The sequence below is a fragment of the Nymphalis io genome, chromosome 10 (assembly GCF_905147045.1).
Source record: "Nymphalis io chromosome 10, ilAglIoxx1.1, whole genome shotgun sequence".
Lineage (NCBI taxonomy): Eukaryota > Metazoa > Arthropoda > Insecta > Lepidoptera > Nymphalidae > Nymphalis > Nymphalis io.
The window spans coordinates 12425391-12447868 of NC_065897.1; the positions used below are offsets into that span (position 1 = coordinate 12425391).

The 22478-nt window shown below is 31.1% G+C and overlaps 1 protein-coding gene across 1 annotated transcript in view; it reads right to left on the reverse strand.

Moving 5' to 3' along the window:
• The window catches only part of LOC126771437 (protein dachsous), a 266674-nt gene extending 258426 nt beyond the window's left edge, over window positions 1-8248 (reverse strand). Inside the window, exon 1 of the mRNA XM_050491310.1 lies at window positions 6878-8248. Coding sequence (XP_050347267.1) covers window positions 6878-8233 — 1356 coding nt within the window. The 5' untranslated portion in view covers window positions 8234-8248. The remainder of the gene's footprint in view (window positions 1-6877) is intronic.
• Between the last annotated feature and the right edge of the window lie 14230 nt (window positions 8249-22478).

Below are 22478 nucleotides of genomic sequence, written 5' to 3' on the forward strand. Positions count from 1 at the left end.
TAGTCTATCGACTAAATATGGCTACACTAGTCAACAGCTGCTTTTGACACGTGTCATTATTTTAACTCTAGACAAAAGTATTCTTTGTTTTTCATTTTAACTCATGATCTTAGCAGTTGTAAAAAATTGTATTAAATCCGTTTGAAAAACAACTCACGAAAAACAAATCATAATATTCCAGTTTTGAATCGTTTGTTTTTTTTTTTTTTTAATATAATTTTTATGGTAGTTCTTGTGTTTTTATATAACGGTTTACATTCAACATTTTTAATCTATGCAAATAGTGACATCGATTTAATATGTCCTTATAATATATTCTATCTCTTTTATAAATGATTCCTAATAAATACACATCCTCATTTTATATACTGATAATGATTTCCGCAGTACGAGTAAGTAGTGACATATTCTGCATCCTTTACTGCGTTAATATTATCTTAAATGCTATTTTTCTTAGTAATTTAATATTGGATGTGTTTTCATTAAGATATAAGAGAAACGTCAGCAAGTTTTTAATGCCTAGTTTTAAGACCAGCGTTTCAAATTATAAGCAATCGATAACGTACTACGTATGTATAATAATACGTACGTACTTAATACTATACATTTTACTAGATTATATTCAAGTTTAAGTAATAAAATATAATTATAGCATTATACTTACACATTCATTTTAAAATGTAATGAAATCGCGACCGCTTAACGCTCAATTCAACTTCAATCGAACAGCCAAATGGTTTCAATGAAAATAATATTTAATTATCGCACTGTTTTAAAATATGTTCTTATACATACCATATCCGTAGACCACACACCGTGGTACTGCAGATTAAAAAAGGTAACCTGTCATACTTATTTTTCATAGAATTACGTTAAAAATACAGATTAATAATTATTTTTTAATTTTGCAATAAATCCTACAGCGTCAAGGCTGTAATTGACACTTTCGGAAAATCTTTAAAAACATATTTTTTTTAATCATGAAATTTACTTTGACCCTAATTATTTTTATATTTAGTATGTATGTATATATTTGTTTATTTAGTATTTGTATATTTGTTTATTTATTTATTTAGTATGTATGTATATATATTTGTTTATGTATATATTTTAGCTTACCAAGTGTTGCAATCAGAAAGGCTTACCGATTTAATATTAGATTAAAAAATATGTAATTTTTTTAATTTCTATCCGAAGAAATAAAAGTCATCAGTGAAAGCAATAAAAAAATGTACATAATTCTAACAACAGCATAATTTATACAGCATCAAGTTATTGACGTTAATTAATCTTCTATAATGGTTGCATACTCATGCGATCGTTTTCATTGAACATAATTTAATGGCGGACCATCTTAAAAGGTAAAATGAAAGCGAAATGCCACGAGGTAAACAACGCTATTGAATTTACATAATTAACCAAACATGAATATCATTTAATGTTGGATATTGTTAAGTTTGTAATTAACTTAATATACAATTAACAGCTAAAACTCAGACCTTAAACCTTCGCGTCAATACAATTGATTACCAATTTTTTTTAATTCCAGATTTAATCGTAATATAGGGCTTAAGTAACATATCAAAAGCCAACCAAAAAACATTATATTACAATAAGAATCTTAACCGATGATCGTGGGTTCAAACCCGGGCAAGCACCACTGAATTTTCATGTGCTTAATTTGTGTTTATAATTCATCTCGTGCTTGACGGTGAAGGAAAACATCGTGAGGAAACCTGCATGTGTCTAATTTCATTGAAATCCTGCCACATGTGTATTCTACCAACCCGCATTGGAGCAGCGTGGTGGAATAAGCTCCTAACCTTCTCCTCAAAAGGGAGAGGAGGCCTTAGCCCAGCAGTGGGACATTAACAGGCTGTTACTGTACTGTACTGTTAAGTATCCAATATATTACATTTTTTTATTATAATTTTATAATAATTAAATACAACAGTAATATAAAATATATTTACTTTTATCTTTTTTTTTTAACAAAAGAAGGCACAAGTAGTAGAATTAATTCTAAAATCAAAAGTGACTTATTGGCGAAACTTTATACTACCATAGATTTTTTGAACAATGTTTAAGGCAAGTATTGACCGCGTCTCATAAATCCATTGAGTTACATCATTAACATCGCGTGACTGTACACCATAAGAGAGCTTGTCCTGGGTGTTTACGACTATTTAAGCCATCCTAGGCCAATTTATTGAAGACCAATCACCTTTAGATTCATTAGTCGAGGACTTTGTTTCGTGACAGAACTGGTACTCATAGTTTAAATAATTGTAAATATATTTCTAAACTGAATTACAAACCGTATACAATATAAAATGTTGGTTAGTAAAGATCAGTACTTGTTACTATTGATGAGTATAGTATTTTGTCAATTATATGTCCGTATTAAAAATTTCTGAACCTTATACCGGTTTTAAATTCCATTTATATCATAGGTTATTTAATCTTTAGAACAAAAATTGTATATTCAAATGTATGCGGAAAATATACAGATAAAAAATAGCTTTATAATTTGCATTAGCAACTAAATGAATATCAATCAAAATGATTATATTTAGACTTACAAGCTTTTTAATGGTCATCCTGTATGATTTTATTGTCACTGAATACCGTTACGTAAAATATGAAGTCTGCACTAGTCAGTAGGTATATTTTTAATAAGTAATTTATTTACATATTATATTAATTATACGCCATTCAACTTTATATAAAAATCGATGAGTGGTTACTCTAAGAGTGTTACTAGCTAAAAAAATAATTTAAAAAAACTAAACACTCCATTTTCAAAACAAAAAGCGCGCTACTCATCTCTTTAAATAAGACATACGCGATCAAGCGGTTCCTATGACAACGTGGAATCCAAAATGGCCGCTGTCTTATCAGGTTATTGGAGATTGCCGTTAGTACCGCTACTGATGTAGTTTGTGCTGAAGTGGGCGCTGTGGGAAAATTATATATCATGCTAATTTGATATTTGCGAAATTCACCCACAAAGCTTATATTCGCATGTATTGATTTGAAAATCGTTCACACCCATGTAAGTATTTATGAATCGATGTTTAATGTCCCACATGAAATATAAATAACTAAATCAACAATCGGATTATAATTGATAATAATGCAATTATTCAATATATTATATATTTTGTATTATATATCTCGTTTAAAGTTTTGTTCATGAGGTTATATCGTAATCCTTATAAAGAAATTAAATTTAAAATTTCATTATGTTCAGACAATCATTAAAAAAAGAAAACAGTAGGTATCCAGGTCGTAATTTGAAAAAAAAATTAATATGTATCCTCTTTTATCGCTTCCCTTTAATAAAGATAATAATAAAACTACACTTGTTTAAAGTATTGTTAATTTTAATTCGTTATTTATTCTGAACTTATCTTGATCTAAAATAGCACAATAAATCTCGGTACTATATGCAGGAGCTATTCGTTCGCATTAAAATGAACGCTATTAAGAATCAACCTCTACCGTATCGGGTGGACAATTCGAAACCCAGCTTTCTATGGGGCAACATAAGCCTAGCTTTAGTTGAAACATTGAATCGACTATGAAACTTTTACCTGTCATGCTGTAGAATTAATAAATAAGCGAACCCATAAAGTTTAACTCGTTTTAATCCTTGCTATTCTCTTATTAACATATTTAATGTCGCTTTTATAATATAAAATTTATTTAATAGTTTATTATTTTAATTTAAATAACAAAATATTATTATTTATAAACAAATGTATGACAAACATTGTTATTGAGAATATGGATTTAAAATATTAATTTAATTTAAAAAAGTAAAGCAACACACTCTTAATATTCCACTGCTGTCTCTTAACGTGAAGGCTTATAGCGTATACCAACTTTTATTTAATATTTCATAATCACCTACATTGACTTATAAATACTGGCAACATAAATATAAAAAAAAAAACTGAACATCGTACAACTGCCTAAATAAACATAAAAAACAATTGTCACAATCACAATACTACGTCTAAATATTTCCTCCTATGTTCATAAATCCTTAGTATGCCTTATTCCGTATAAATTCAAAGCAATCAGAAAGCAATTCCTTAACCGAACTCCCGTCAACATTCATAGAGTTTACCAAAACTTTACAATCGAACACATTTAAAACCGAATGGCTATCCGTAATAGGAGCACGTCCAAGCCTATCTACATCGCTAGATCCTATCTTATCCACATTGTAATCCTTATAATTTACAATGTAAAAGTGTAATGGACTATTACTGTCATTGCGAGGTCGGTAGATACTTCTATTAATGCCGGTTTAATCCGGCTTAACGTTATATAGATGTGTTTGTATAATTTTATCGTAAACTTTGCATGTGCTTAGGATTGTATTGATGGAAATGTAATTTATGAATTCATTTTTTTATTAAACGTGGGTATTGAGGTAGGGGAATTTTTGTTCAGCTCATCAATCAATTGAGCACCTGAGCATTAACTAATTGAATGGTGAAGGGGAACAAATCCACTAGCAAAAGTACTCCCATGAAGGGGTGGCGTCCGACGGCAGCCGCTCAACCATGAAGGTCTCCCGAACCATTTTTTCAAAAATAAATGGGATAAAGCCAAAAAGAAATAATTTATTTTATTAAACGATTATTTTTGTTTTTAAAACAAAACAAGAAAGCTCAGAAACCTTTAGTGTTTTTGAAGTTGGAACCAATTCTTAAATCATTTCGAATGAAGGGAAAGTACCCAAAATACAGATTACGTATATAAATACAGTATCAACCATGTCATTATAGAACTTATTTAATTTGTTAAATTTGAATTTATAGACATGTTTCTACCTGTATACATAACTATTTATTCTGCTCTCTACAGATAAAAAAAATAAAGGGAATATCCGTAAAATAAACTTATATTTCACTTTTGGTTTTGCCTTAACAAAAGTATATAAGTATTATATATAGTAAGCTTATTACAAGAATATAAAGATGATAAGAAAGCGAGTAGTTTGTTGTCGCTGATTTCCATACAGGACGTATAACTTTAAATCGACCAGTTAACTATATATTTTGTTTAAGAAAAATAGAGTAACTTACCGAGTGAAACCGAGTTTCTGGCCGTTTCTTCTCTGCAGGATCTACATTTCGAACCTAGTTGTATTTTGTAGTTTTACATTTAATTTAATTCTTTAACATCATTGAAGAGTATACATAAAATATATTTTTCATAGTAAGGAATTATTCAGTCTACTTTAAGTCAAAGAAACAACCGTTCATGATAAATTAGGATATAGTAGGATTCATATAGGATTTGTTTGACTTAAGAATGTCTTATAGACGCACTAAACTATTATTGCTTTATGTCTGGACTATTCTATGAATATAAGTTATATTCATAAATGTAGTAAGGGTTATGCTATTATGTAATCATAATATTTAACAATATAATATATAACTTGAATTACCTTTCTTAATATATATATATATATATATTGTTGAATAGAAAATTCTTACATTTCAAATTTCGCTAATGTAAAGAAAAAAACGAATTTATGTATACAACCAAATAAAATTGAAAAAGTTCCACGAATGAAAATAGTATAAGACGAATAGTATTTATTAGATATAGAATGTTAATATATATATATTATAAAATTGAATTAAGAAACCATATTCCGACCGTAACAAATATTAATACACCTGGGTTTGCATTTATGCAAAAAAAGAAGTTCAAATGATAAATATTCAAATTAAGAATCGCATTTAAGTTTAATTGAAAACGGAATATAATGTTATAATCTTCAATCTATAATTAATAATTGTAGGCGTTAATTTATAGTTTTCCTTATCTAAAAATGTTTTAAGCACAGACCTCCTTCTAGAATACGCATATTGTGAAACGTCATTTCATTGGTCGCGCCGCCGCGGGCGCACAACACTTGCCTTGCAAGCGTTCACTGTTTAATTTTCAATTTAGATCGCAATTTGCGATGTGAGCACCGAGCGCCCAAACTTGGCTCACTCACCGATAGATTTATACTCACATATGACTATGTACCCACACGGAATATATTAAAACGAATTAACTCACGTAAGTTATGAGCCCGCGCCGGATTCTACAGATAAGCTTTAATGAAAATTGCGACTTTTTTTAACAAATTCGCGGGGAGGCGGGCTAAGAGATAAAAGGGATTGATCTGTCTCAATGACTAATTGTCTGCTCGCCCGATGAAGTAGGCTTGTTTTATCGTAATTGAACACGCCTGAACAATGTGTTTATGGGTAATTTTTTGTAATCTCATTACATTCTTAACTAAAATAAATACTTGGAATTTTTATACAACATAAGAATATATATATCCACTTCATATTTTACCTAGTGTTGAATATGATTTTGAAAATTCCAAATCGTTTCACGAAACATTTATAAATGCATGAAGTCGTCAACACTAACAATATCGTCGTGGCGCAATCAAGTCTGACATTTCACTCAGCTGACATTTTCAGCAACAGTAATTTAATCAAAAATAGCAAATTATCAGTAGTCACGCCATACCCTTACTTTACAACAAATATCGGTAATCGATACTGATTTTCGACGAAGAGAATGAAGAGAAATTGTTTTTTGATTACGCCGATATCAATGTTATTTTAATGTAGGTTAATAGTTAGCGGTGAGATCAAAAGATTTTCTTTGGGTGCGTTATAAATAATCCACGTGAATCGTCGTAACTCATAACACAGAACTTTTAGTAAAGCGTATGTTGCAAAATCAACTTGAATAACTATGTATATAATAAAATAATAAAAAGTAAAATTAGTACTAAAAATATTCTATAAAAAATATATTATTATTATATATATAGACTCACCTTTAAAATACAGCTGCCGACGGCTTCATTCTCTGCCACGGTCACGTTGTAGAAGGATTGGTCGAAGATTGGCTCGTTATCATTCACATCTAAAACTGTCACCAGTAACGTCGCTGTGGACGACAATGGTGGATTACCACGATCACTAGCTACCACTGTTAGCCGAGGCATGGGATTTGTTTCACAATCAACACGAGCACGCGTTGTAACTAAACCAGAACGCTCATCAATCGAAAACCAATCGGACTGCGGTGTGGGAAGTAAGGAATACCTAATATCAGAATTTTCTCCTTCATCTACATCGCTTGCAGAAACTTGGATAACGGGCGTGCCTGGAGCCGCAGCTTCCGGGACACTAGTTTTATATACACTCTCTAGAAAAACCGGTGGGTTATCATTTACATCAGTCACACGAAGACTGATGATGCGAGATGCGTGTAATGGTGGGGAGCCCTTATCCGTTGCAACGACATTCAGAGTGTAGGAGGACTGGGACTCTCTGTCCAAAGGTAAAGCGACTACCACTAAATAAATTATATTATCGTGCGTCCGTAAATCAAAATGTCCGTCGCCACCACTCAATGTTACATTAACATTTGCATATTCCGTTTTGGAATCGGGATCATGTACTGATATTCTCGCAACGAATTCATCTAACTGTGCTGATTCAGATATCTTAGGTGTAGCATCGTCACTTAGAAAAATAACATCAATCGTTGGCTGATTATCATTTACGTCAGTAACGCGAATTGACACAAATGCCGTCGTTTCTAAAGGCTGAGCGCCTTTGTCTCTGGCAACGACGACCAACTCATGCAATTCTTTGGTCTCGAAATCTAAAGCTTTGTTCACCGTTACTTCACCTGTATTAGGATCTATTTTAAACATGTTCTCTTTATCACTCTGCCGTCTGTTTATTGAATACTCTATCAGCCCATTTTCACCTGCATCAGAATCTATAGCGAACACTTTCAACACAGCTGTCCCAACTGTAGCATTTTCTGGTATCATGGCTGAATATGCACTTTCTGCAAATACCGGTGGATTGTCATTAACATCTAAAATGGTAATATTTACGGTCATCGTGCCTCTTAATGGCGGTGTACCACCATCTAGCGCTTCTATGACCAACTCATAATGATCAGTAGTTTCCCTGTCAAGGAAACCATTGATTTGAAGGTCAAGATAAAGTACGCCGTCACGCTCTCTATGCGAGGACAACCTAAATGCATTATCTGTATTTCCAGATACAATGTTGTATCTCTGTGTATTGAATACCCCTAAATCCTCATCTTTGGCTGGATTTAGTTTTCTTTTAACGTCTCTAGGAGTATTCTCCGAAAACTCAACATTCATGAGTGCGGCGGGAAAGGTTGGGGCGTTATCATTTTCATCCGATACGCGAACTACTACTCGAACATTATCACCACTAGCGGGTATAGCGACTAGAGCGTAATGGTCTCTATTTTCTCTATCTAAAGGCACTCGAGTTCTTATTTCTCCTGTGTGGGGATCTATTTTGAGATCGTCATTGACCGCACTACCCGGAGCTGGGACGATGGTATATGGTGGCGCGGCATCTGGCAACTCGTCGCCGAGGTGACCAACAAGGGTGCCGGCGCGAGCATTTTCTCGGACGGTAAATTCTCTGACGTGCTCGGCCGCCGCCGAAGCGACGAGCAAGCAGATGATTGCGCGCAACATCGCGCGTCAATGTTTCTCACCGTTCACACATTGTCACTCACACCTGAAATGAAAAAAAAAACCTTTAATTTCATGTAAAAAATTAATTATAAATTACAATAAAGAGAGTTATACAAACAGAGCATATAATATGTGAGAAGTATTTCAGTGAAAGGCTCATTAATGACATAAAGACTTTCACCTCAAATTATTGTAAATATAAACGCGTGCACCGAACCACTAATTCTTCCAGTGAATTTAGAGTGTGCGTGTCGGTCATTCAAATCCAAAGAAAAGAAAATCTGAGCAAAATATCAATCGATATTTTATAATTAAACGACAAGTCTTGTTTGTATCACTTTAAAGATATTAATATTCATTTAGCATTTGCTTTATTTAAAGAAAAACCATTATCTGAGTTATTCTAAAATGTACATAAAAATATATCTTATAATCTTAACTATCATTTAATTAAGTTGCCCTCTTAATTTAATCTGAACTCAAATGTTGTTAAGTATAAAAAAAAACGCTCGTGATTTCGATTTTAAAACTTATTTCCATTATACCTACTCAAAAATCTTAAACTTTAAGGAAATTAGTATGAATATATTAAAGTTATCAACTTTTATTTTATCACATATAATTAATATTTCGCGGAAAAGTATATTTTATATAAAAACCTTACATCACTCCACACTTCGTGTGAATTAAATATTGAATTTTATTACAGGTGACTCAAATATTTATAAAAAATATACCTTATTCAAGCAAGCTCTTACGCTCGTTGGATCGATATTTTAAAAGATTAAATTAAATGTAATGCTATCACCAGTTCTGAATGTAGATACTCTCGATAACCGGCAACAAGCTTAATCAAATTTAAATATATATATATACATATATATTGAGAATTCAAATCAAAATTTAATAACTAACAAATAAGTACACAAGTAACAATGTTAAAAAAACACAATTTTCCTTCTAATTTCAAAGGTGAACTAATACTTATTTTAAAACATCTTATTAAAATATTTTTAAAACGCACCTTTGGTCGACACTAAAACGACCTGACTTATTTATAATTAGTCTAAATTATTTTATTATTTTTTTTTTAAAGATACAAGTTGATAAGAATACGTAACACGGTATGTTATATACATACAGGTTTTCGTGTAAGACGGTACGCGTTTTTCGTCGTAATAAAAATGTATTTTTATTGATCCAGACGGTGAACATTAAACGGACAAAATGAGATTGTATTAATGCATTTAAAAAAAAAATGATCAAAAAATTGAACTTATATTTAATTATCATATCGAGAACACTTAAACTTATGTTTAACGTATTTTATACTTTTATTTTTATTAAAAAAAAATATTTTAAAAAGTCTACTCGCCCTAAATAACAGGGGACAAAATAGGTATATATATATACTTGGGATATATATTATGGGATCAATTGATCTCAATGATTGAGCAATTTATCTTACCAAACGTCGCACGATATTTTTATACGTTCTTACAAATATCTTTAAAAGTAATGGACGAAATAACAAAGTTTTATCTTAAATTATATTTACAGCAATTGTTTAAAATCGCCTATCATTTATTTTGAAAAGATTAATTAAATATTAAAAAAATGTAAACTATTTATTTGAACGTTACTCTGGCTTAAATGAATTACATATAAATTTATGCAAGATCATCGTTTTTATAATTTTAGATTATCTATTTTCAAAAAACCTAATCAATTAGGTAAGTAAGCAGTTTTTACGTAAATTCGAAACAGAGGAACAAACAAAACGCTTCAATATGTTTTTATATTTATGCGTCTTTAAACTGCGAACTTATCAAATAATTTATTACACAAAAAATGTCATTAGGGGTTTTACTTTTAGGGTCATATAAATATATATTTATCTTTAAAACGTATAAAATAAAACGATTTTGAATTACACTTATTTTAAAAAAAATAATTATATTTTTATTTCGTTTTATTTCAATCAAAATATAAATGAACGACCAAAATATCAAATAAATTTGTAAAAGAGTTAACAAACTGAAATAATTGAAATATTTACTTTAAAAATCGTTGTAATTTTACAATATGTGGGTCAGTAAATATAAAAATGATGAAAGTGTCGGAAAACGCCAGAAAGTCGCGACTTCCAGACGAATTAGTGTCAAAAATGCCGCGCGCGCCGGGCGGCGAACGTTAACGATTCAGAATTTCGCAGAGAACTATGCGCGCGCGCATGACTTATTGTGCGAATCGTACGAGCTGCGACGTTCTTTTTTCAAATGGATTTTGCCGACGGCTGAACGATTATCATTCTTGATAGGTTAAATTGTTTACTTAATATGATTAATAGTATCAAAAGTTTGGCCACAGCGCCAATGTCAAGAGAGATTAGATGACATATTATATGTAACGTATAATGACTTTACGTGCTTTCTGAGCTACGGGATCGTACAACTTCCAACTTCTAGAACTACGACTTTTCGGGACTGAGAATCTACGTAAAAAGCCTTTTTTCCGACCCGGGGTTTGAACCAAGGACCTCGAGATCTACAGCCATAAGACCAACGAGGCAGTCAACTTACACTTGAACATGCGCAGTTAGCTAGTCTCGAAATCGGCCATTTTTTTAAAATCACACAAATATTCAAGAAATAACTATTACACATAATCTAAACTATTATATTAATAAAATATTCTATAATATGATAACAGAAATCATTATTTATTATATAAACTGTATTATTTTCACCTAAATGAAAAACTGCTAGCAATCTGCCCCTACACGCAATCACGATATTAACAATGATTATTTAGTAATATTCGTTACAATTGGATAACTGTTTTCATACGCAAATGTATATAATGTCAATCTTATATAAATAAAACATGTTTAGAAACCGAACCTATCTGTATTATTACATTTAATTTCTTATATTATTATTATAATATTGTTTTTATTTTTATTTTATATATTATCGATTAAAGAACTGCTTGCGAGAGTCTATGATATCTTGAATAAATTTTGTTTTGATTTGATTTCATTGAACAGATCGTTCTCGTGTCATATTTATTAATTCATAACGAAAATCAATTACAAATAAATAAATAGGTCACAACCTGCTAGCAAATCGTCTGATACAATATTTCTTCCTTTTTATCATTATTCCATCTTAACAGATGTACTCTCTGTACCGTTAAACGTTCTTATATTATAATAATAATATCCTCCAGACCGATTTCGGTCACGGCAGCCAATCTCAAGAGAGATTGGCCAGCTTTGCAGGAGATATTATAGTGAATAAGTGTGTTCGCAAACACAGGTGCACTCTCTATTCCCTAACTCTCATAGTCCGATGGGACGGCAATTCGACACGACCGGAAAGAGTTCAGGCGCAGGACCAACGGCTTTACGTGCTTTCTGAGTCACGGGATTGTACACACTTCCAACTTCCAGACTCCGGGCTGCTACTGAGAATTTACTGACAGAAAAAACCCAATAACTTTTTATTGGCCCGACCTTTTTATTGGGCGGCCTTTTTATTGGGAATTGAACCCCGGACCTCCGGGTCTGCGGCCTTACATCAAGCCACTAGACCAACGAGGCAGCCAATTAAATAATAATAAGATTATGAACAGCTACCGCTTATGACGACTTAAAACGTTTATAATTTCAATTTCATTACAAAACAAATAGATTAACATTGATTTACTTACTTTATACATATATAATATACATCGATACTATATGTACATTTAGCACAATAGTCACTTAAGTAAATCCCCACTATACTTGCACATTTATAAAGTCACTTTGCATTGAATATGATTGTTATCGATCAAAGCCATTGCACGTATCAAGACGCCTGTTGACCTCTTAAAAGGTAAAGACTGTAGCTAACAAAGGCATAAAGAAATAAAAAAATATATTATTTACATACAATATACCTATGGTTATTTGTTAAGCAATCTATTCGTCTATTGAAATTATATTCAATAATACTTTGTTTTGTACTTAAAATTTGATTTTTTTTTATAAAATAGGAAGGCGGACGAGCATATGGGCCACCTGGTGGTAAGTGGTCACCAAGAAATGTTAACCATCGCCTACATTACCAACGCGCCACCAACCTTGGGAACTAAGATGTTATGTTCCTTGTGCCTGTAATTACACTGGCTCACTCACCCTTCAAACCGAAACACAACAATACCAAGTACTGCTGTTTTGCCGTAGAATATCTGATGAAAATATATAGCCTTTGATAAAGTAACATTATAATATATTTCTAATAACCCTACAGGAGATTTCTACCAGCACACCCAAGGAATATATATTGACAAAATTTTTAAATAGAAAAAAGATAGATAGAAAGTTATGTATCTTATACGAAAAATAATAATATTAAAAACAAAATAACAAAATAATGTTGAAATAAGTATTTAGTAACGACAGAAAACTTTACTTTTTAGTAAGTAAAGAAACAACTGAATTTCAGTCTATATAGTCAATCTTTATTCAATATAGAAACGTTAAACTTGTTTATTGATTAATTATCAAAAACACACAAACACCTCAAAGCTGAAAAGAGCCGGAGAAAAAAACTCAACCGGATTCTTTTTCTCTGCAATTATATAATTGTCGGTAAGACAGTTACAAAGCATTATATATATATATATATATATATATATATATATATATATATAATGCTAAATAATATATATAATGCTAAATAATGCTAATAATGTAAAAAAAATATAATTATATAGTAAAAAAAACGTACGTATCAAACGAAGACTCCAATAAAAAGAACATATTATAAACCTAAAAATGGCAATACTCTTGTCAACATCAAGACGTAGGTGTTTAAGAAATTTAATGTTTAAAATTAAACACGCTTGTAATGTCTTAAATAAAATTTATGGTAAATGTAAGCTGTGGTTTGGGAGGATAAAAAACTGTTTTATGTTATATAAAATTACTAAATTAAAATTCAACTTATATAATACTTTCTATTAAAAGAAATGAATCAAATTTACGTAGACATTTACAATGAAGACCTATAATACTCGGTAGTATAATATATAGAATAATTTAAGTCTAGGGGAATTAATATTCGTATCCTAATGCCAAATGAACGACGCGACACCACAAGAACTGCTCAAAATAAATAGTCACATCACACTTGACTTGCAAGTTGCAAATTTTTGACAGCGAACAGGTTTTCCAACCTTACCTTGTGCCATTAGCTAAAATTCTTGTTTTATCAACCTCTAATGCAATTAAATTCAATATTAAATTTAAACATCAAAGATTTAATAACCGACTACGACACATAAAAAGGGTAATGCATAAAACAGATATAAAAGTTTTTAAATATATTTTTTGTGCGTTAAATCGTAATAGGTAGTAATCGTTTTTTTTTTTGCTAACTTATAACTTATATTTATAAGATGTTTGATTAGTTTCTACGTGTTCATTTAAAATATATAATATTACTAATTGACGGTGTATTCTAGATTAAAAGGAAACCAATTTAATGATAGATACAGGAAAAAATGTATTACACGACAAATCCATTTTAATTTATCTCTTTACTTCCAGTAAAGCAACGGTTTTTATGTTAAATTATATTTCTCAACACAATTAGACATAAAGTGAGAGAGACAGAAAATGGAGAACAATATTATTACTAAAACTTGTATTATTCTTATAACTGATGATGGAAAAGTTTCCAAATCTAAATTGAAAAAATATTTTACTTTTTGCAAAGAACACATTTTTTTAATAAACAACGATAGACTTAGCGACGGTCAATTTCACTAAAGACGAATCGGCAGATTTACAACACACTACCAGTAATTAAGGTACAATAAAAGAATTTTTTTAATTGATCGAACAAGCCGTTTTTAAGAGAAAGGCTAATTTAAAAAAAATCAGACTAATTAATAACGAAAAATAATATTTATCAAAACATTTTAATCGCACTCTATAAAATATCTCCCCTATCTGTCTAAAATTTCGCAAATACATAATCAGGTTAATTTCATTACGGTTACAAAAAAAACTATCTAAGTAATAAATGCTATATTTATTTTTCTTGCTTGTAAAATATAATTTTAATTTAAAATGGATTTTCCATATTAAGTTAAATTAAAATTATGTCATCATTATCAACAGATGACCGGATTTTTTCGATGTATATTTTTACTTGCTAAGTAGGTTGTATAATTTAAAGAAATATATTTTAGCTCATTCTAATCAGATTACTTTGATCAATCGAAATATAACACGCTATATGATATGACATGACAGAACAAGTGGATCTCATTCGAATATTGCTAGTCCGAATCTAGGCAAGCACTACTGAGTAAAATTCATCTCATCTAGGCGTTGAAGGAAAAGATCACGAAGGAAATTGCATGTGTCAGATTAAATTCATTCACATTAATATCCACATTTACGCAGAGGTGCAGTGTGGTGGAATAATCTCTAAGCGTTCTTGACAGGAGAGAATCTAAGAATTGTTATAGATTACTAATGCTATTCTGAAAAAGCAATTTGATTTCGACAAAGAGAATAATATATTTTTTTAAATCTTAGTCTCTCTAATCAATAAAAATAAAGTTTAAGCGATTAAAAACAAGGAATATTCTTATTTTTTACTTAGGCGAAGTAATAAAATCAACTATGGCTTATATTGAATATATAATTTATTTATAAAATTGTTATCTTTTTACTGAGCATCAATGGTACCGACATAACTACATTTATTTATCAAACCTCACCAATAGTCTTTATTCGTTTTATTATTAGTTATACGATGAATATTATAAATTTCATATTTGCTAAATGTAGCCGGAATAATTTTAGATAGTTTCTCTTTAATTATAAGTTCATACAAATAAATATAAATAAGTGTCAATATAACATAATAAGATATAGTACAGTGAACTATACAACTGATAATTATTTACATATTTAATATTGCGATACGACAAGTTTAATAGATATAATTAAACATTCTCGACAGCGATTATTTCAAATTTAAACATTTCTTAATTACAATGTACCTTAGCTAATAGTTCCTGATTAAAGAATTGAATCGGCTTACCATGAGGTTCGATCGACCTGGTTACGTTTTGAACAACTAGACCCGCTATAAACTAGGTAATTAAAAATGTTAAATACAGTTATGTTGTTGATAGCTCTTACCTAACTTGCTATCTCAGCCTTAGTGAGCCGTTACATTATTTTAAATATAATTTAAATATATATGAACACGCTAAAAGTTTGTAAATATATTCCCATGCAAAACGGGCTTAGGTTTTTGGGTTTTATTAATCAAATGTTCATAAGATCACATATATATGAGATAGAAGGCATATTATTTATGTGATTATTTCGGTTTTTTAAACGGAGTAACCAATGTTTCGTTTCGGTAGAATCTACGAGTATTCCCAAATCGTTAACGCTAAACAATTCAAAGGTATTCATAACAGTGTATTTAATTGAAAATATTTTGGATTCATTTAATTTGGTCTGTTCTAAAAGTAAACAGTAGTCACTGTTTTAAATTATATTTTAGTTTCATATGTTTTGTTCCATGTTAACTGTGTGTATTAGTTTCCTTTGAATTAAGTTATTTTACGTTTTGGTCTTACGTTTCTTTTCTCTTTCATAATTATATTAAGTACAATTAGTATATTTTAGTACGTCATTTAAATTGATTTATTTATCGAAATTACTAAATAAAAACAAAACAAAAAATATATACAAATTAAATTGGATTTGATATAAAAACAAATGATCCGTTTCGTTTAAATAAATATATGTTTAAGAAATAACTCTACAATACACTTTTATATTAACTTGTATTTATATATATATTCCTGTATACACATGTTTGATGTATCTAAATATATATCAAGTCTCGAATTAATAACTTCTCTACCTACTTTATTCACTTCATCATTAAATCTAATCAATTTAGTTTAATTTGCAAAGGTTATATCTGCTAAATACCAATAGAGGATTGGAACAGCCGTTGGCAAATAGTATTTAAGAGCTTCTAAACAAGCGCACCCATTCCAAAGAAATCCACAGAAACCCACCTCCAGAATCCTTAACACAACACAACTTCATTCACCATAAACAATTCGGTTTTTTTTAAATGATATCTAACACTGAACACAAACACAGCACTGCAATCCGGAACACTTTTGAATATAATATACAAAATAAAACTAAAGAGGTTTGAGTGTAATAGTTTTCACTGAAACGTGTTTTTTTACGACGAACGCGTGCAGCCGGTCGTTGCCAGGCTTCGGAAGGCACTGACGCTGTGGCAGGGGCCGCAGGGGGCCGCAGGGGATAGGAGCCCCCCTCATAACAGGTTGCGCTCGCATACCGTTTTGAGCGCCAATTTCGAGGCTCCCTGGATAGGGACGCCGACGTTTCGACTTGATCCGTGGATAAGGTAATGATAAAAGATAAAGCCTATACAATTATTTATATTCTGTGGCGTATTGTTCGATTTTTTTTTTCGATTCATATTTCGAATTCGATTTTTTATGAGCGACTATAATTTGGTAATTTCGGTATTTAATAATTATATGGCAAGAATGAAATGTTATAACAATAAAACAAAATGTATTATGAGCTAAATAAAATCAGTATTTTGCGATAAATATAATTGGTCATATAAAAGACTTCAACGAGTGATATTTTCGTTATACCCGTGCAATAACTACTAAATGGATTCTTGTGTTGAATACCGCTACATATAAACAAAAAACATTATTTAAGTATTTAGTGCATGCAATATCATTGAATTTTTATTGGTTTAAAAATATACATATTTTAATTTCTTTAATAACTTACCCTTACTTATCATAAATACTGTTAATATTAATTGTTTTTTATTTGCTTAAGTTAGTTAACTTAAATATTTAAAATTAAAAAAAAAATTACATTTTTACCAATAGATATAACTTATTTACAAATAAGCATTTTCACCGGTTCGGAATGTCGATACTACCGAGACGAAATGGCTAGAAATTCAATGTGATGGAGAATTTACGTTGTAAGGTTGTATGGTTGTTCTTTCTGAAGCTTACTTTTTACTGGTGGTAGGGCTTTGTGCAAGCTCGTCTGGGTAGGTACCACCCACTCATCAGATATTCTACCGCAAAACAGCAATACTTGATATTGTTGTGTTCCGGTTTGAAGGGTGAGTGAGCCAGTGTAATTACAGGCACAAGGGACATAAAATCTTAGTTCCCAAGGTTTATGGCACATTGGCTATAAGCGATGGTTGACATTTCTTACAATGCCAATGTCTAAGGGCGTTTGGTGACCACTTACCATCAGGTGGCCCATATGCTCGTCCACCTTCCTATTCTATAAAAAAAAAAAGCTGCAAACGTCTATTGGTGGTTAGCACTTATCATCAGATGCCCCTTTGCCTGTCTGCTTTCCTATATTACACAACTCATATATCTTACACATAAAGAGAATAAATAAATCCTTTTCTTTCTTCAAGTGTCATTTCGTATCTGAGGTGCAATCCTTACGGATATGGAATAAATTCACTGGCGCAGAAGAAAGACCTTAAGCTCATTATCTCTATTCAAAAGCACAGGTGGAGGCTCCTAAGCTAACAAATTGCGATGCACTATGAGCTGGAGTCCATACTTTCTTCTATAGACAAATTTGTAAAACGATGTACCTATATTAAATATAACATTCAAATAAAGATTAAATAAAAAATATAAATATAATTTATTTATTTAATGAATAAAGAATACTGAATAATAAGTTTCGACTGCCTCGTTGGTCTAATGGCTACATGGAAGGCCGCTGACCCGGAGGTCCTTGGTTCAAATCCCAGGTCGGGCAAATAAAAAGTTATTAAGTTTTATTGTCGAAAATTCTCAGTAGCGACCCGGAGTCTGGAAATGTGTAAACTCCCGTGCCTCCGAAAGCACGTGAAGCCGTTGGTTCTGCGCCTGAACTCTTTCCGGTCGTGTCGGATTACTGTTCCATTAGATTAAAAAAGTTAATGAGTAGAAAGTGCACCTGTGTTTGCGCACACACTTGTGCACTGTAATATTTCCTGCGCAGTTAGATAATCACCCTTGAGAATGGCCGCCGTGGCCGAAATCGGTCTGGAGGACATTATTATTATTTATAATAAGTTTTACAACACTAAACTGTTTCGAATAAGATGTTCGCTCTGAAAAGCTTTATTGGTTTATGTGTTTGATAAAAAAAAATTAAAACGGTTTCATAAAAATGAAATTGCGTACAGACAATAACGATTATTGTTTTAGGTTATGAAATCAGAATGTAACGATAAAGGCTTAGTATCTGAGATATTAGCAAAAAAGGGTGAATTAAAAATTCAAAAGGCTCCCGACACGAACTCAAGGTCAACTGTCTCCTGAACCAGTTTGGATCAAATATGCATAAGATCTCGTGACAAAATACAGTTTCTAATAAAGAAAATTAAAAAAACATTAAAAATCAATTGGGTTTTACGGAAAATGGAAAAATCAAACATACGGATTTTTTTAATAAAGTATTTTAGGATAAAAAAAATATTATTAATTTTTATAAACTACTACGTATTAAGATTTAATTTTTTAATTACATCTTTTAATTTGTGCGTAAATATAGTTTCATGTTACAAGGGTTTATTGACCAAATTCACATTTTTTTTTTTATATTCGCCGGGAGGGCAAATGACTACTCGACCTGATGGTAAGTGGTAGTAGAGTCCAAACGCGACGACGGCCAGTACAGCCGGGAAAAACGTTCTGCACTAGCCACCTTCGCCTTACCGGCCCGCAAGATGCCTCTTCACGCCTCGTTTGAAGGAACCAAAAAGAAAGGGGAACACGTGAGCTGGTAAGGAATTCCATTTTTTGGAAGTGCGACACAGAAAAGAGTTGCCAAATTTCTTTGTACGCGATGGAATTGATGTCACAGTTAGATGGTGACATCGAAAACCAGCTCGCGTGGACTTAAGAAGGAAGCGGGAAGCAGGAATTAGAGAGAATAATTCCTTTCTTACTTTTAATACTAACATAAAAACTTTTAATCCATACTGGCGTATATTATCAATGTATATGAATACACGTGTACTATATAATATCATCCGTGGAGTTGGCAGATACTCTTTGAGAATTGCCACCGTGGTCAAAACTCGGTCATCATGCCTGTTTTGGAATTACTAATATTTTCTATTTCCCCTCTAAGTAAGACAAATAACCCAAAGTATTAGAATCAGATCAAAACTTTATTATTATTAGCACCCGATCCTGACCGTAATCCGTTGTGCTATTAACAATAATTATTATTATTTAGGGGCAGCAGTGACCAGGTAATTTATTTCTCTTTTTTTTTGTAATATACTTATATGACAATTCTTTAAAGAATGACTGTCTGGTATGCAAATATTATTACGTGCAAAACAAAGTATTAACATAAGATTAACATAACTGTCATTTTACTAAATTAGTTACTTCAAGTCATTCAAGTTGTACGAATCAAAAAACCTTATTATTTCTCATGCTGCTTAGTACACATTGGAAGCATAATTTGGTGTTCGAAGCACTTATATTTTTTTTACAATATAGTATATAGAAATATACATAACGCAATACACTCCATATTCATCTATTTAGGTATACTTTAGTTGCTCAGGTAGGTGGTACAATTTAAATTTGATTATCACATAAACAATTTGACTCAATCTCTTCAATTTCTATTTTGTACTAACTAGGCTTTTCGTTTTCTACATTACATTTACGTACGTTTATTTTATACATGTCGTGTAAAGCTCTCCATAAATTTTAGCTCAAGAATTAGAATCGTTTATTTACGCTTTACATCCTTCTTTATATTTATATACAGTACAGTAACAGCCTGTTAATGTCCCACTGCTGGGCTAAGGCCTCCTCTCCCTTTTGAGGAGAAGGTTATATAATATGTGTTATTTACGTCGAGGTTTCCTTGATCTTTGTTTTAGAGATAGCTCCACCTCTTATACAGCTCGTCTATATTCCGCTTATGTTTTATTTTATTATATATAAAAACTATTTGTATGTTGATTATGACTTGTTACGACTCTTATGTTACGAGTAGGGTCGACTATAGGCCAATGGCTCAAGATCGAACCTGCAACTCTTATATCGCTAAGCATTGAGTCTTTTCCTAACTCTATGTGAGTACCACGCCTCGCCTTTTACCTCTATTTCCATTATATTGGAAGATTATAGGTTATGACATGTGTGTGTGTGTGTGTGTATGTATTCCGTTTTTTATTAGAATGTAGGAAACTGAGAAATCTAATTAATAATTTAATTAGAATATATTTTATTACTTTAATTAAACTTTTTTTAAATATATACGACCGAGAATTGTAGACATTTTATCATAATCTCAAGAAATAAATACAGTCCCTTCTCACCGAACACAAATATTCATGTTTTAGGCAAAATGGAATTTAATACTAACATCACGATTATAGCGAAATGTTACAACAGAATCGAGTCTTTTAACTAGTTTAATGTACTTTGTTGGGTACCTATTTATAATTTGATATTGATTTAGAGTATGGCTGGACTTATTTTATTATTGGTTTTAAATATTTATTGATTAAACAAATAAAATACGAGTGAATGGTGTGAAAACTACGCAATTATTTTTAGTAATATATATGTAATATATTATAAAGGTATCCACATTTTGTTTACACATTGTATATATTTTTAAATTTATTTTGTATATCTCGGAGATGTATTTAACGATTTGGCTAAAATTTTGTAAATAAATTAGAGAGCCGAGCGAAGCTCAGTCGCCCAGGTATTGATATCTTATATTTACAGCTATAATTGTATATTTTTGAGATTCAAAATCAACAGCCCAAGTATAAGTACTTCGTACTATTGTCTCGTGTACGTGTTGGTAATTTCTCTATATTTTATAAAAGACAAGCTAATATTACTTTTTCAGGGAATTTTACAAACATCGGGCGAAATCGAACAAGTTCATTTTCATTCATAAGCTAGTATTCAATCTGTTCCGAAACAAACATGAAATAATGAACTCTCCCTATTGTTTCGTAACTAAGTAATTGTGTCTTAGCACTATAATTGAATTATAGTACACATAATTGTATCGTATTACGTATAAGAAAAATGTTGAATAACCGGTCTTTCCTTAATCCGTTTTCACATTCGTGTTTGAATATTCCAGTTAAAATATTTATAACGAAGAAATTGGGTCACAGAATCCATTTTTCTAAGTCCATTAAATAGATAGGAAGTGGTGTTTTCAAATCCGGCTTTTTACATTATTAAGACTAATTATCGCACCAACGAGTTCAAGTTTGAGTTATTTAACCATGTACGTGATAAAGTAAATGAGTCTTGTAAATAATGACTGCACTTATGATCCTACTAGTCGAGTATTTAGCCGATCACGGCATTAAAAGAGGTTTTAATATCGTCGCACACTTTCCAACTAGGGATGCTAAAAATAATAGCACTCGCATTCATTTAAATAAATTATTTTCGTATCATTTTTATCATTCGTATTTATAACAAAGGAGCGTTGTTTAATTAAGTAGCCGATTTAAGAAACTACACGTAACTTGAGCAACTACACGTAACGTTTGCTCGTTTCGTCTATCATTCAAATTCTTGAAATTATTATTTTTACTATGGAAAACTGTTTCTCTACGCAGCCCTATTACTCATTGTTTCATTATAGCAGCACGCTTAGCACTTTGGCTGGCAATCTCATTTACTTAAACTACGCTGTATGCCGGACAATAACTGAATGCATATTTTCGATTACATCGACGAGATGAACATGCAACGGTCGGGCAATGGC